The sequence below is a fragment of the Pempheris klunzingeri genome, chromosome 22, assembly GCF_042242105.1.
Source record: "Pempheris klunzingeri isolate RE-2024b chromosome 22, fPemKlu1.hap1, whole genome shotgun sequence".
Lineage (NCBI taxonomy): Eukaryota > Metazoa > Chordata > Actinopteri > Acropomatiformes > Pempheridae > Pempheris > Pempheris klunzingeri.
In genome coordinates, this window is record NC_092033.1 from 5,766,566 (window position 1) to 5,783,183 (window position 16,618).

The 16,618-nt window shown below is 40.9% G+C and overlaps 1 protein-coding gene across 1 annotated transcript in view; it reads right to left on the reverse strand.

The window, feature by feature from the left end:
• The window catches only part of dock4b (dedicator of cytokinesis 4b), a 105,589-nt gene that overhangs the window by 23,771 nt on the left and 65,200 nt on the right, over positions 1-16,618 (reverse strand). The window contains exons 20-36 of the mRNA XM_070853742.1: positions 15,890-15,990; positions 14,896-14,977; positions 13,901-14,071; positions 11,653-11,845; positions 10,898-11,034; positions 9,187-9,321; positions 8,298-8,396; positions 7,487-7,581; positions 6,684-6,759; positions 6,141-6,241; positions 5,818-5,876; positions 4,897-5,045; positions 4,242-4,327; positions 2,365-2,460; positions 2,190-2,250; positions 1,385-1,478; positions 1,035-1,183 (exon numbers count right to left, since the gene is read on the reverse strand). Of these exons, the coding sequence (XP_070709843.1) occupies positions 1,035-1,183; positions 1,385-1,478; positions 2,190-2,250; positions 2,365-2,460; positions 4,242-4,327; positions 4,897-5,045; positions 5,818-5,876; positions 6,141-6,241; positions 6,684-6,759; positions 7,487-7,581; positions 8,298-8,396; positions 9,187-9,321; positions 10,898-11,034; positions 11,653-11,845; positions 13,901-14,071; positions 14,896-14,977; positions 15,890-15,990 (1,884 nt within the window). The remainder of the gene's footprint in view (positions 1-1,034; positions 1,184-1,384; positions 1,479-2,189; positions 2,251-2,364; positions 2,461-4,241; positions 4,328-4,896; positions 5,046-5,817; positions 5,877-6,140; positions 6,242-6,683; positions 6,760-7,486; positions 7,582-8,297; positions 8,397-9,186; positions 9,322-10,897; positions 11,035-11,652; positions 11,846-13,900; positions 14,072-14,895; positions 14,978-15,889; positions 15,991-16,618) is intronic.

A 16,618-nucleotide genomic window follows, 5' to 3' on the forward strand; every position in this document is an offset into this window, starting at 1 on the left:
ATAATGCCGCTTTTTCCTGAGAGTGCAGAACGATGGCAAAGGTAGTTAGGATAACACCAGTAGTGAGGAGAAGTGGGAGGAAGGAAGAAAAAATGACTTCCTGAGTAACAGAAACAAAGCAAAGCCTGGAAACTACTTCTCCAATGCTGCTGCATCCTGAATCAGCTGAGCTCTGTTTAAGCTGCCAGACACACAGTTAATCATTAGCTGAGGCCTAAATTCAACACAGCAATGGAAGCAACGCTTCACCCGTCATCATCTCCCACAATATTTCTTAAAGGATATTGTGAGACGATACGGATTCTGCTTTAATTACACCCGCCAGTGATTCATCTGATTAAACTGAAGAGGTGTTGATGCCTCGAGCCGCTGTCACAGTTCACAACAGGTAGAAATTAAATGTGTGACCCCGAGTGACATATATTTTCGTGGCTCCATACAGCTTACAGCTCTGCTCTTTCATTTCATGTGAATGGCGTCCCTTCTCCACAAAACAAGTGGGGAACTCCAGCTCTCTCGTCTTCCATCCCACTGCTGCATTTCAGCTGAGCATCAATGTTTAATGAATTTGTTAGTACTTATTAGGGTAAAATCCATGTATTTAAGTTGGTATGTATTTATTCAAAAAGATGCACTAATAATATGTCTGTGCATCATTTTCCCCCAATGGTATGAATTAAGAGTTACATTTTAGAATATGCATGAGAGACTGACGTGTTGCTGGGTGCAGGCAAGCGCAGCAAATGTGCTATCAATAAAAGCCAAACATGCTGTTGCTTTCACAGCAGAGTGGCACATTCACTAGTATTTAGCAATGTTAAGAATGTGCTTGTCCTGCTGGCTTTGAAGCTCATATGTACTGTGTTTCTCTGAGTTGGCTTCACTAAAAACGGAGCTTATTTGACTCATTTTCCCCATATAAAATGAGACCGGGGGGGGGGGAGTAGCATTGAATTTTGTAATTATGTTTCTTTATGTAATGGCTGTTTAACAGACAATAAAGTAAAGCAACAAAGAGAGTGGTTCGAGCTCACCTTTCCCCTGTCGAAGTTCTGGACGATAGTGAGATGCAGATACTCTTTTCTTTGCCACTCGCTCTGCATGGGGTAGTTGAGGAACTCTCTGAGTGGTCTGTCTGACCATTCCAGCAACTCATCGTACAGCAGCAGGGTGTACGATGCCTCTGTGGCACACACACAAACAGTCAGAGGATTACATACATGTAAGTAGTAGTAGGTACTGTATGCTTTTAGGAAAGCTAGACTGCAAATATAACTCACACACACTATCATATGTTACCACATGCCTAGTGCCGTACTTCCCACACATGCTGACACCCATGCTCACATAAACTGTACGTTAGGGTCAATTCCTTTATGTGTACCTGTGTAGTTTTGTGCTTTCAAGTGCAGGTCGTACAGTTTGTGGATGTAACGGATGTACATCTCCTCTTTGTTCAGCTCAGTTTTGTAGAAATTCTGACAGGAGCATGACGAGGACAAAAAGAATCAGAAGAGAGAGAGAGAGAGAGAGAGAGAGAGAGAGAGAGAGAGAGTTGGAGATGCAAATAAGAAAAATGTTTTAAAAAATTTTGGTGGTGCAACAGTATATTTCAGCTGCCGGTTAGCAGTCACTCCTGATCCATCTGCCTACACACCCAGGTGCTCCTACAGATGGCTGCAGTTACATAAGGAAAAGCAGTAGGCAGAAGGACTGACAATAGAAACAGAACAGAGGAAAAAATGAAACAAAAAACTGATTTTTCTGTACTGTCATTTCTATAAGTGGAGGAGATGGACACTTAAAAGTCTGTGGCAAATGTAGTATAACATGCTAATTAGGGAGTTTTGAGGGTTCTTTAAAGGCAGATTTCTGGACAGAGTCAGGTTAGCTGTTTCCCTTTGTTACTAGCTGCTGGTTGTAGAAAGTGGTATCAATCCCCTTATCTGTAGCAACAAAGCAAATAAGTATTTCCCAAAATGTCAAACAAGTCCTTTCAGTGAGGTTGCATTAGTCAACACTATTGACGAACTATCGATTTTTACCACCTTCTCATGCCAGTGATTTGTTTTAGCAATTTTTTCGACACAGCCATTTCTTCATTTCACTTGACCTTAAAATTTTTGCACTCAAAAGGTCAAAGCACACTCAGTTTTAAAGAACCCAAACAGAAGACGCCTGCTACTCACCAGTAAACTGACGGTACATCCAATCTTTTTTCCATCCACTTCCCCCAGCTTCATACAATCCCTGTGATAGAAACACCATCATCAGGACAAAGTGATGACGAAAGATCTTTTAAATGTAATACATATTGATAAAGCATGTCTGCATGTTTCTGAGAGCCTGTGAGTGCCCTCTCACCTGTAGTCTAACAATCTCTCCATTAAGCGAGTGACGGTAGCGATCAGAGAGATCCCACTCTCCCTCCAGGTCTCTCTCTCAATCTTCTTCAGCAGGCTGGAGGACAAGACAGAGAGATGTAAAGAGCGAAAGAGACAAGAGGTAAAGGAGAGCAAATGGCAAAGGAAAGGTGACGGGGTGGGGGAGGGAAAAGAAAGAAGAAATTACAGCAACAGAAAAGGAGGCAAAGCAAAGAGGAAATCAGTCCCAGTCACGCCAGTGTCACCTATGCTTGTTGGCCTGCCTGTGAGAGTTAACAGAATAAAATATCCAAGATGTCTGGAAAAAAATATCCACAACAGCTGACCTAAATAGATTCTTAGAATAAATTGGTTATCTCAACTGGGGAGCGAGAGAAGACAGACAACACGTCACGGCCAAAATATTGCTCTTAGCTTTTGGCTGAAGTAATTTTCCCAGCGTCAACCCTTACCGCTGTTCCCCCTCACACAGACGACACAGAGAGAACAAAGAGGAGAGCGTCTTACCTAGGGTACGGACCAAACAGAGGAATTCTACTCCAGGCGGGAAGCATAGGCGGAATAAATTAATATTAATACGATTAATATCAGCACACACTCACACAGGTTAGTTTAGGGGTTAGTGGAGTTAGTAGGAGGAAAATAAATTAAGAAACTAAACCAAAACAATAAATTAATTGAGCAAGAAAAGATAAAAGTAGGCTAAAATCATAATCATGAGCATAAAACTAACTGTAATATGCAATTAGATACTGACAACTTAATAATAATTCTTAATGCATAATTATACTATATTGCAGAATAGACACGAGATATAGATAGAAAGCTTTAATTATATGCTGTGACATTGCACTGTTTTCTTTAATGTTTCACATATAAAAATGGTGGGAAAGAGAATGACTGACTATGAAAGACAAAAGGGACAATTACAGTAGATGCATATTGATAAAATACTTATCAAGATCACACTTTTGATTCACATCTATGTGATAGTAAAAGAGACATACAGTATGTATGTGAATCAGAGAAATGACTTTTGGAGAGCCAAGTTGAAATGTAGTCCAATATAGTGGAACTTTGTGGAGTGGGACATAAAAATGTGAGCAGGCACTGAAAAAAGCAGGGGATACACACACACACACACACACGAAAACGCACACATTAGCGTGAACACATACACTAAACATGCAGGAGCACAAACCTGGAAACACACAGACAGAGTGGCTGGCCACAGAGGAGGTGTGAGTGAAGATGAAGGTGACTGAAGCTGAATACTGATCACTTACCTTTCAATATTATTTTATCTATTCAACATCAACAGTTCAATCTCTCTTTCACACTAATGACTGATTTGTAAATTTGTAAAAAAAACAACACTTTCCTAATATCCTTTGCATACCCTAGCATACCCTAAATTTAAAAAGACAGACACTAATATTGTGCTATTAGCAGCATGTTATTGACACATTTAACATTTTTTCAAGGTAAAGGTGCATTCTGTAAGCATTAATACTGTTATCTTTGCTCTTTGATTTTCAGGCTTAAAAGCTCGAAAGCCAAATACTTAGACACATCCACCGAGGCGAAAGACCTGCGAGTTCACTTGACGAAGCCTTGTGTGGGCTGCATCATTTAGGTCATTAGACTCAATCGACAGCTATTTTGCCTGTCAGTGGAAGCAACCTTGTATCCTGAAATGATGTCTTTATTTAGGCTTTTATGGTGATTTTACTGTTAAGCTGTTCAGTGGGCCAATTTACATTATACACTGGTATCCTGACCCCGTTCCTTTTCCTTGATTGAATAAGTATAAGTAAGTATGCACCTACATATTTTCTGTTCCTTTCTCTAACTCACATGCTGTTGAAGAGCTCCCTGTATGTCTCATCTCCTTTGCCCTCAGACATCAGACTGTCCAGCTTGTCGATCAACTTGGCCTCCACCTGCGAAGAAAAAGAATTTAAATCTCAAAGAGAGCTGCGCCCGTTCAGAAAATATTGATGAAATGGCAGGTGAGAAGAGCAGCTTGGATGGTTTAGAGCTTGAAACAGACCAGTGTGTTAGATTTAATCACTTCACGTCATGTCAGGTGTCAAAATAAAGGCACATGCCTCTGACATGTTTTTATGACATATTCTTGCATTCATGAAAAAAGGGTCAAAAAGCATCTCGCCATTGCCACTGTGCAAGATGGTGGATAAAAAAAGAACCACATGCATTTTCTTTGAAAATTGTTTGGTTTGCACAGCTTTGATTGTGGACTATAGACCAAAAAGCGTCTTCTATTCTAATCGAAAATAATCGAATTATAATCTAATTTGATGTTAAAAATGCAACATTGCTATTATTTTGAGCAAAATAATGAAGACAGCATCTTATATATTAATTATACATTATGACAAAAACATTGATTCAGTATAGGTCATTTCTTACCCATTAATGAAAGCACATACGTATGCAAGGGTTAAACAAGTGATCCGATTTAGTTAATCTATTTCTAACTGCTGTGTACCTGTTTGAAATTGCCACTGCGCCTCTGCTCCCAGTCCATCATGTCGTGGAAGATGGGGATCATGACATTCCTCAGATCAGGCTGAGGCACCAGCGTCACCTCCAGGAATGGACCAATCATAGCTGGGATGAAGTTCAACTTGTGCTCCCCTGGAGGAGAAACCAGAGGTCAGCATAAAGGTTGGGCCCTCACTTTATCCTCGAACACAGCGTATTGTTTCTGCCAGAGGAAACATGGCCAACTCTAGAAAGCAGCCTTCTTCTCTTCAAACATTTGGACCACTGCTCTGTTTATTTGGTTTAAGTGCACTGCACTTTAACCAACTTGATGCCAAACTAAATAATCACTGTGTCTGTGTTACTGTGGTATGTATTATTGTCAGTGGGCAGACATTGCCATCAATTGTGACATCAAATAAAATTAAAATGTGTCTTGAAAATGTAAATTGTGCAAAAACACACTTAAAAACACACATAAACACAAGAAATTATAGTAAAAACAAAACACTGTACCGATCCATCTGAGACTCAGAGCAGAACAAAAGCATCCACACAAAGCAGAGTGAGGCAGCCAGCTGGTTGCCATAGTGACAAATAATTTTTGGCATGGAGCAAAAAGGCTGAGAGTCTTTTTGGTTCAAGTACAAAGAAAAGCTTGAGAATTCATTTGCCGTTGCTGTCACACAGATTTGAGGAGCAGTTGTTCTTTATCAGAGGAGGAATTAATATGAAGATATTTACGCGCATGTTGTTGCGAGCCTGTAAGAGATCGCTACGGCGCTTCTAAAGTACTTCATTCGCAGCGCCACACAGATATTACAATGAGTCTCTGTTAAAAAAGTCTATCACGGGTTTAAGGAGTGAATTTAGTGATAAAACAGTCCATGTGAACCGTGTGCATCGAGACACTGTATCATCTCACCTAAATTCTGCCACATGCTGAAGATCTCACAGCCCATCATCACCCTCATGTCTCCATACCTGCATGATAGAATATCATCGTTAGACATATGTGCTTGCTGCAGGCAGATACTGAGACAGGCTGTACAGAAAAGCATGTTAAGTACTCATTATACTGTATGTGGCCTACAGTATACTTTGTGTGTGTATGTGTGTGTGTGCTGAAGTTTGACAGACACTGGGAGCAGGATAGGACGGTTTGTCGAGTGCACACATGGCTAATTACAGGCCAATCTAACACGTGCAGCGAAGAGTGAGGTGTGTGTGCAAACAAACAGAGCGTACTTTTCCAGTATCTTCTTCCTCTTGGAGGGAGAGAAGGACTCCAGCTGAAGACAGGGCTGGTTGATGAATATTACAGACAGATAGAAGTACGAGTCCCACACCTGGAAATGACAGCAAAAAATAGCATCATGTCAACGCTGTGCAAAAACATCCGCCTCCAACTTTTGCAGGGATTCAGGCAAAAAAAGCGAAATGTAGATGTATAGATTTACAGTGCAGGGAGAAGCCTCTTTCTAATTCATATAACTCTTATCTTGTAGTGTTTTTATTGCTGTTCTGTTCTTACTTTTTTTGCTTTCAGATAATTGTATTGTCTGCCTTAATATTAATCTCTGTTGATCTCTGTTTCATGTCTGTGTCTATATGAAGGCTTTTGTTTTGAAAAGTGTGATGCACAGAAATAAACACATGACTGAGTTTCATTATAAAAGTGCATCTTCCTGTGTGTCTGTGCTAATGCTGTCTGATACTGCTAACAGCTTTGTAGCATCGTAGCATTTTTCTAATCTACAAGCACACACACATGCGGCACATTTCGCCCACCTTGTAGTCAAACTTGTCATTGAGGAAGTTCTTCCTCAGAGCATCAGAAAGGTAGAGGACAGTCGTGATGATGACGCTAAAAAGAACAGAAAGAAAAAAAAGAGGAGGAAGTGGGAGTTGTTTCGTTACCTTAGAGGAAAATACACCAACATGAACAATTAACAGCTGTTCAAAAGACCCATTTGTATAGTAATAGTGCAGACATGAAGTGCTAAAACATAATGAAGAAATTCAGAAAGAGAGATGCAGTTACATCCCATATTTATGAAGGACACAAATAAAAATTCTTTTTTGCATTTTTTCAGCTTTTCATTGACCTTTATTATCAGATAACCTATGTTTTGTATTTGATAATGTCCTCCAAGTTACACAGTGCATTAGCCTTGCCTTGGATTCACTTTCATATTAACTGAGGGGGCTACATTGAAATAATTATTTGGCCTACAATAACCAATAAAACCAATAAAAAACTGGTTATTGTGGTGTTGCTGATAATATTTTACTTGTCTTTGAACTGCCATCTCGAGCCGTGTGTAATAAAGAGACATCACCTTGGATTACTGAAGGCAGTTGACCTTTAAAAGACTGCAGAGTGGTGGAACACACTGCACATGGAAAAGGCTTCACATACACTTTAAGCTAGTGGATTTAAATATTTCACTGATGTCGGTTCTGTCGTGGCATGGTGATCTTCCGAATTTGTCTAGTTTGGACTGAGAACCTATGGTTTCGTGTCACACCCCTGACTGCACCTCCACTTTTTTGGCTGTTTACCATCTTCTGTCATCTGCATGTGGTCTTACTTGTTTGTGACCAACCGCATGACGGTCCAGTCTTTGGGAAACATTTCTGGTCGAATTAGGATCCTGAAGACTGTGAAGATCTGAAGAAGAAAGTCCTGGAACACAGCAAACACACACAGCAGGCAGGTTATCGTTGGAAACTCAAAGCAGCTGGCTCAGGCTTTAGACATGATATTTTTAAATCCATTGAAAGAAAATTTGAGGAGAAACATGGTTGTTTCTGCATAGATGTATCCCTTAGAATTTACTTGCATTAAATCTAAGGCAGACTGTGTACTATGGAATCAAATCCAGTCAGTTTAAGCCTCTCTCCATGGTGCTGAAACAATGTTTTTTCCAAGCTCAGTGGTTACTCAGTCTGTTCCAGAACCTTCCTTTGGATGCTTGTGATATGAGTACTCAATTTAAAGTATTATAATGATAATTGTGCCTCTTGAATAAGAGCTCTCAAGCTTACAAGAGCATAGAAATTTCCTACTTTTTCTGACATTCTCTGTCTCTCTTCTTCTGTGTTCCCATCTCTCTCTTCTTCATTTTGTAACCTGCCACTGCTAACCTTGCAGCAAATCAAGGTAAATCTGAACAGGAGAAGGGCTCTGACTAGCTGAGACAATATGAGGAGCTTGTACCTAAAAGAAATGTGCCTACTGTCGCAGGTGGGAGTCACATATCCATCCACTGCTATTTATGTTATTCTATTGTTTGTTCACTTTCAGAGCCACACACAGACACAATCAGTGGCAGAGAGAAAGAGACAGACGGTTACGGGGAGAAAGCGAGAGAGAAAGATGGATGGAGGTGGCGGTCTTACCCTCAGGTTGTCTTTGTTGCTGAATGTCTGCAGCAGCTGCTGATAGTGTCTGTCGCTCATTTGCCGCAGAAGGGCCAGCAAACATGCCACAAACTCTCCCTGATGGGATAAAGCACAACAATAGAGAAAAGACTGGGTGATCATCGGTTTTAATGTTGCGATGGGATTATCTTCAGTGGTGCCTGAAATTACTAAATTGTGCTATTGTGGCGTGATCAGAGAATGCTGGAGAGGTGGTGATCACGGTGAAAATACAGGTATGGGAGAAGGAAGTCACACTTCAAATTGGATTATATGCTTGCTTCATCTTTCCAGCGTGCTAGCAGGCAACTATAGCTCAATCTGAAGTATTTTCTTTTATTTTAATTCTAACAAATTGGCACATTTTCCTTTTCTAACCATGTTGAGCAGAATTATAAGAAGTTAAAACTATGGTACTTTTGCAATGGGTGGTTCTTTCCATCCTTTGCAACAGGAAATAGGAAAGGAGGCACTTTGTTATATCGAATTTACAGTACGCCCTTTATTAAACTCTATTGGCAACCGGTAAGAATTGTAGCAACATTAGCAGAGCTCTATTACAAGTGGAACAACCGTCCACCCTTCCTTAAGTATCCATCATCACATAATAATGATGATGATCTCATTATTATCCACTTCACCGTTCCCCCTTTGTGCTGTGTTGTGCTGTAAATCTTAATTATTGCCATTAATGTTAATAATGTTAGTGGAATTATAGTCGCCACGGTAGAAACTCAATTTAAAATCTATAATTACACTTGCACATTTTGTTAAGTCCCTAAACAATTTATTGCGATAGGCGCGCACGCACACGTGCACACGCACACACACAGAGTGACGCATACTGTGCATGGTAAAAGACACATACAGTGACATCCTGGAACTGCAGTCTCATGGCAGGTCCTGCAGGCTGGGGCCGATTGCTAATTTCCAGAATGGTCCTCAGTAAAACTCCCAGCAGGCTCTCCACAATTAGCTCCACCTCCTCTGAGACCACCGGCTCCTACACAGAGGACAAAACAATAGCACTTTACTGTCACTTTATTAACACATATAAGAAAAGAAATTCCCTTGTAAGCCAAAATGTGAATCTAAAACATCAGCGTGATCCTTGACATTCAAGCAATGACTCCACTTCTCTCCCAGAGTTACATAAATGTTCCCTTTAAGTTATCTTGATGAATTCGTATTCACAACAGTGGACCGCGATCAGCAGCTGCCGTCATTCTGCCAAAGAGACAAAGTCTGCAGTCTTTCCCCTATAATTTTACTTTCATTGCAGTTTTAACCAGTCTTGAAACAGCAAGCGCAGGGCTAATAAGAAGTTTCAAGGTTAAGAGCAGCATTTTAAAATCTCTAAATTCACAGAGAAGGAGGAGAATGGAAAAGACTAAAAAAAGGTGGAATACAAAGGCGAGAGAGACAGCTAAAAATTAAAAGGAACTCAAAGAGAGTGGTGGATAAACTGGTGTTTGTGTGTGTGTGTGTGTGTGTGTGTGTGTGTGTGTGTGTGTGTGTGTGTGTGTGTGTGTGTGTGTGTGTGTGTGTGCGTGTGTGTGTGTGTGTGCGTGTGTGTGTGTGTGTGTGTGTGTGTGTGTTTCCCTCTAGTCTCTACCCCTGACAAGACAGACAGGTCTTGGACAGAGCGATAATGAGAAGGAGCTTCAGACTGGCACGTTGGCTGCCACTGCTGTCACTTCCCTTTAGATGTGGTGCCAGTCTGTGTGTGTGTGTGTGTGTGTGTGTGTGTGTGTGTGTGTCCTACTGGGCGCCTTTAGCACTACTGTAGCTGCCCCTCTGGCTCCTAACAGTTCAAGCCAGGCAACTTGAGACGCTACATGAACGCACAAATCAGACAAACACACAGGCGCACGCACACACAGTCCATGAAGTGACTGCCACTTTGACAGTGCCCACTGCTTAATTGATGGGTCTCATTACTAGAGCGCGCGGCTGCCAATGTCCTTGTTACCAAGACTAATTGACCATATACACCCAACAAAGCAATCTACTATTGCAATGTCCCGCACAGGAAATTGCTGCAAGACTAATTCCTCCAGTTTTGACTTCCTTTAAAGTTATTTTCCAGTTATTATGGTGGTAATTCCCTTGTACAATCTTGTAGATTAGCAAAAGGAATTTATTTTAACTGTGAAGGATAATGTCTGTCCCTTTATCCACAATAAAATATAAAAGTCACTTATTTTTAACTTGAAAATCTTAGCCAGATTATTCCTTTTTTTCCCCAATTTGTAAATTATTTTTATGGAAAAATATATTGAGTAGTTGAAACTGAATTTCTACAGCTCTATGCAGAGAGTATGCAGGATAGCTTAGAGGAATAGTTCAACACTTCGCGTTATCACACTTGACAGAGCAAAGCTAGCCGTTTCCCTGTTTTTAGTAGGTTAAGCTAACTGGATCCTAGCAGCACTTTCGTTACTATCATACAGACATGACGTCTCCTCATCTCACTCACAGCAAGACCAATAATTGTGTTCCCCAAAATGTCAAACTATTCCTTTAAGAATACAATGGGCTTATAAAATGTTGACCAGTTACAATTATGCAGCACTCACCGCAGTGCCATTTTCCTCCTTCTTGATGAGGGACAGCATGCTGGTGAGGATACGGGCACACATGACCAGGTCTCTCTGCTCCTGCATGTGAGCCTGGAGGACCCGGAGCACCACCGGCAACAGGATGCACCGTGACTCTGCAACACACACACACACACACACACACAGTTGTCATACATCAAAGACAACATGATATATAAAGAGTAAACACAGCAAAGACTGCCAGGGATAACAGACTAATCTCCCGTTGCTGTATTAGTTCTTGCTTTGCAAAATGCTTCTTAAATGTGATGAATTGTGTCTGAATGTGATACTCTGGGCAACGTTAATGTGATTTGCATGAGGGATGTTTTTCTTGGTACATGACACACTGGAAATAAAAAGTGACAGTGTACAGACTTTATTAAGAGCGATTTAATGACATGAAGTTAGGTGCACTGCAGGAGCGCACAGCTGAGCAGGATAATACAGACTAATGGCCTGTTTGTACATGACGCAAGACAAACAGACAATACAAAGTATCGCTGATTACTGTCTGCATTTTGTGGATGAATGTAGTTGTTTACAACTGTTGCTTTCCCTCAGTGTTGTTTATTTTCCCTCTGTGTTCATAATCTGTCTGAAAGGCTTTTCTGTATTTGTGTTATTTGCTCACAAACTTTTCCATGTTTGGTTTCCAGTGTGTTTACAAGCTTTATGTGTGCATATCAAAGTGTACATAAACTGTGCGTCTGTTTGTGTGATCAAGTCTTCACCTGGGTTTATGTAAAGCTGGCTTTCCACCGTCTTGGCAATGCACTGCAGTTTGACAGCCTCCAGAGGGCAGTCGGCGTGGACAGTGGTGGGCAGGCTGCCCAGTGTCTCCCTGACGAAGCCGGCCACCTCCCGCACCGTGAAGATCTTCAACAGTTCGCCATAAATGGCAGGAAATGTCCGCAGGAACACCGCCTAGGCAGAGTGGGGGGAACATTTGATCATTTGGAGGTTATATCGAACAGGCGCTATGAATCCATTATCGTCAAAATAATCTTTTTACCTCAAACAGCTTGATGATAGTTAACAGCCTAAAGCATTCAAGCTGCAAATTAGACCGAAGTGAGCATTTCAAAATATGAACATGCATGTTTTACAGCTCTTAGACTGTTGCCCTTTGTTGCTCTTCTCCCAGAACAATGAACTGCTATTATTACTATTGTTTCATATGCGGGCATTGCTTCAATTAAGGCCCACTCGGCCACCTTGTTATCTTTTAGATTTGTACAATCTTATTCATATCCTCACTTTATGTTTACATTAAATGTACTTATTCTTGCTTTTAAATGGTGTCTGTCCTGGAGTGACAATAAAGCATCCTTATTCTCATCCTGTCACATTCTCGTTGCATAAATGAAAGATGAAATTTGCTCTAATCTAGAGCTGTGCCACCATTTGTCTCTTCTTTACCCTCCAGGAAAGCCTGGCAGATTTAGTTTTGACAAAAGAGCAGTCAGATGGAGCAGCCAAGAGTCCCATAGAACCGCTTTTTATTAAAGGGTTCTTGGTGGTCTGATTCAGGGGGTTTATCAATCAATAAGTGAATAAATAAATGCATTGCATATGTTCTAATTACATCATTCTTTTCTGTATGGAGTTTAGAGCTCTGTCAAAAACTAAATCTTAATTTTCACATGACAACTTTAACTTACAACTCTCTACTAACTCTGTGCATGACATATTTGGAGCGTAATAACTGGGTCATGAGCCATAAAAGATTGAGAGATCCTGTGATGATTGTTTAGAACAACCACTTGTTCCTTAACACAGCCGCTCCCTAAGGCAAATAACATCTGTGCAGAAATCCTTATTCACATTTCATAAATTATTTTCAGGGACTATTCTGGCAAGCTACGGCCTGTTGTATTAACGGAACAACATCGCTGTGTATGTTCAGTGCTCAGAACGTCAGATGTTACATTGTCCTGTGATGAAAACTACAGGTTATAGGTGCTAAATTAGGTGCATTTACAGCTTTACTGTTTATGTGTATGAATTCGTTGGCCGGTGTGCCCACATACCACAGACTGACTTGGATTAGCATTAGCCTGGCGTGCACAGTTCCCACTACTATTGTTGTGTTGACAATACAGATTAGTCTGGATCAGCAGTCAGTAGAGGGATGAAGCAGAGCCCCTCCGATGGCATGGAGAGGACACAACTGGAATAGCTAATGTTACACTTAGGTGAAACTGTAAGAGGCTGAAGGATTTAAAAGAAGACCTCTGGTTTGGATAACTCAACTCTTTCAGTCAGTCTCTTGAGTGAATCGCTGTAATTGTTGAACTGAGCTGTGAAGAGAAAGCCTGATGGAGGAATAGAAAAGGTGAGAGTTATCTCTCCCTAATGCTAGAACAAAACATGTGCTCAGAGTTCACGAGGAAAGAAGTTATTAAGACACTTAAGGGAATGAACACACACACAGGTGTTGTCTGACTTGAGTGCCTGAGGGACCTGGGATTTAATCGATTAAAAGAGTACATGACTCTAATGGGCTAAAGAGGAGTAATAGGAAAAAAGGCGAGAAACCAGACAAACACAGAAGATGATAAGGCAGAAGAGATGGAAGCAAAGAAGTAGAGGAACAACACAGACACACATCCTGTAGAGGCAAAAATGCAGGGTTTTTCGTACAAGTGTGCACAAATACACACACACAACCACACAAGCAGCTGTTTCTGGTGTGTAATTAGGATTATCTTTGGTGTCTTTAGCTTATTTGTTTTGGTCTTGTTCGAAAATCAGTGAATGCAGCTGCCCTGCTGTGCAGACCTCCCAACGGAAAAGGGAAAGCTGCCACAGAAATTCCTATTCCGACTCCAGACCCTCTGGCAGCATGAAATTCAATTACAGACAATTTCTCACCTATCACAACTGCATTAACAGGAGTCCTTCAGAAAGAAAACACGGGCACCAACACAGATTTCAACATTTGCATTTGTGAGCACAGAGGCGCATACACACACACACCTGTGTTTGTGCGACGGGGCTGGTGCCTTTGTTTTCCTGCGAGAGGAAGAAGCGGATGGACATGAAGAGCTCGTGGATGCAGACTCGGAACTCCTCCTCGTTCTGGCCTCCTGTGGCCAATGAGAAGAGCCGGCGAGACTGGATAATGTACTTGAAGATGTACTCGCTGGCCTGGAGGACAGAAAGAACAATCTTCCTTTATCATCTGTTCGGTGATTTGAAAAAAAAAAAAAGCCCTTGAGTAAAGACTGCTCCTCCGCTGGAAATGGTTTGAGAATGATGTGATATTCAATTTTGCCCCCCCTTCCATCAAAGTTTCAATATCATGACTTCATTCATCTGAAAAAAAAAGTGGCATGGGCTCTTGGAGGTTATGATGAGACTATTTTATAGAAAATACAATTAGCTCATGAAAGACAAATTTACTTTAAAAATTTTATTGGAAAAGTTGTTATTGGATAACCCATGTCACATTTTTGGTGCAAAATGAAACCAGTTTAAAGCAAGTGCTCAAAAAAACGTAATGAAAGGCATCCTATAGATGACTCGTACAGGGAACATCCTGCAACCACATCTGCGGTGTATCACTTATTTATTATTTACTGCATGACAGAGTAACATTTACTTCGGGTGCAGAATGTATTCTGTGAATGATAAATGGGAAAACCACACTACAGAAGCCGCAATGTGCTTCTCTGAAGGCGTATCTGCATGGTCATTAGAATAATGTGATGTGGATTCCCAACACCAGAGGCACTGCATTCCTGCTGATTAAAATTGCATGCAGTGTAATAGATTGAGGAGGAGACTAATGAATGGTGGGGAGATGTGTTCACTGCTGATGGGGACGGGAGCGGGGGGTAAATTAGCTGAGTGGCGGCGAGAGGGAGTAAGTCTGTTTGTTTGTGATTCTGAATGCATGTGTGTGTGTGTGTGTGTGTGTGTGTGTGTTGTGTGTCTTTGTGTGTGCCCTTCTGTGTGTGTTCGAGCCTCACCTTGAGCACCTGCTGGATGTGATCCTGATGTTCTGCGTCAACAATGCGGTCCACGTACCACTTGAGTACTTTGATCAGGTCCCTAGTGACACACACACACAATCACAGTATTAACACTCACCTCTCATTACATCGCACATAGATTCTCTCGCTGGATTTAAACAAAGATGAGGCAACGCAGTGTTTTAAAACGAAACACTTCATCACACAAAGTTTAAATCAATTTCAGAGAAATTCGCTCTTTTGCTACTTTTATTGATTTATCTGTTTAAAAAGTTACAGTTGAGAGTAATGATCCAAGGGTGAGACAGACATTTTAAGAGAGATATCCCCTTCATGCAACAGTAAGACAGCGACAAAGAAGGAAGACAATGAATACTGAGTGACTGAATGAAATCTTGGTCCCCTACTAATAACTTAAGATAGTTAATGAGGAAAAATAGTGATATGCATGAACAGTTTGTGTGTTAATTAATTAAGGTGTGACACTTGTAATGACACAGTATCACAGGTGAAAGAGTTTTAAAGCAGATGGATGTGGTGGCAGTATTCTGCGTGTGTGTGTGTATATGTGTGTGGGTGGTATGCAAAGACAGTAGCAGCGTGGCGTCTTAGCAGGTACAGAGAGTGTGAAGAAGACAGCCGGTGAGAACAGCAGGTTGCGAATATGTGTGTGTCTGGTCTGTGTGTGTGTGTGAATGCATGTGATAGATAGGAAAGGAAACAAGGAGAAAGGAAGCAAAAGCACAATTTCACGTTTCACTTTTCATCAGCCAGGGGGCACCATAAGCATTTCATTCACACGTCTAGCTCACAGCCCAGAGCTGAGCAGAGCTGCCTCTGACGCATGTTGGCCTCTCCGCCTGCCTGCCCATGTGATGCACTATGTCATTAGAATACAATATGTGAGTAGAGCTGCATTGTTTGTGCTCAAGGCGCTGCTGTAGCCTGTAACAGACACATCCAGAGAGGTGATGGTTGAAACGTCATTTACCTGTAGGACAAAGCTCCGGCAAAGTGGCTCTCAATGTAGGTGTCCATGACTGGTTTGAAGTGCTGGAATTTGCTGTCCTGGAGGAGGTTGATGATATGGACCTGGAAATAAACAGCAGATATCTAACATTAGTGTCTGTGCAGCTCTTTTTATACCTTAAAATACAGTTTTTATCAAATGAAAAAATTCTAGATGTCCAGATTTAACTCAAATTTAGCCTGCTATATTTGGTAAAACAATATAAAAATGTACCCTTGGAATTTATACAATGTTCATTTTGTCCACGGTCCATTTACCAACATCTAAGCTAACAAAAGAACATTATTTGAAATTCTGCTGGAAAATTGCCAAAGACAGCAAACTAAATAAAAAACAGCAAGTCATTTTTCAGATACTCATTATTGTATGAATCCATGGTGAGAAAGTAAAATGTAATGAAATGACACAGCATTTTGCATCACTGGCACTGGTTTATCAGTTTACCATTATGTAAGATTTACATGATGTCAATATATATAGATAAAACTAAAAATAAAATGACTGAGCTAAAACCATTTAAACTGTGGCTGCACACATTACTCCATGTTTCCCTTGTGGCCATGCTGTTGTCAGACTTATTGGATTGATCTCAAAACCACAAAAAGGTAACTTGATGAAAGCAATGGCTCGCCAGACCTTTTCATCACTGATAACGCCACACTGAGACGAGAAAGTGTGTTCATGTGTCAG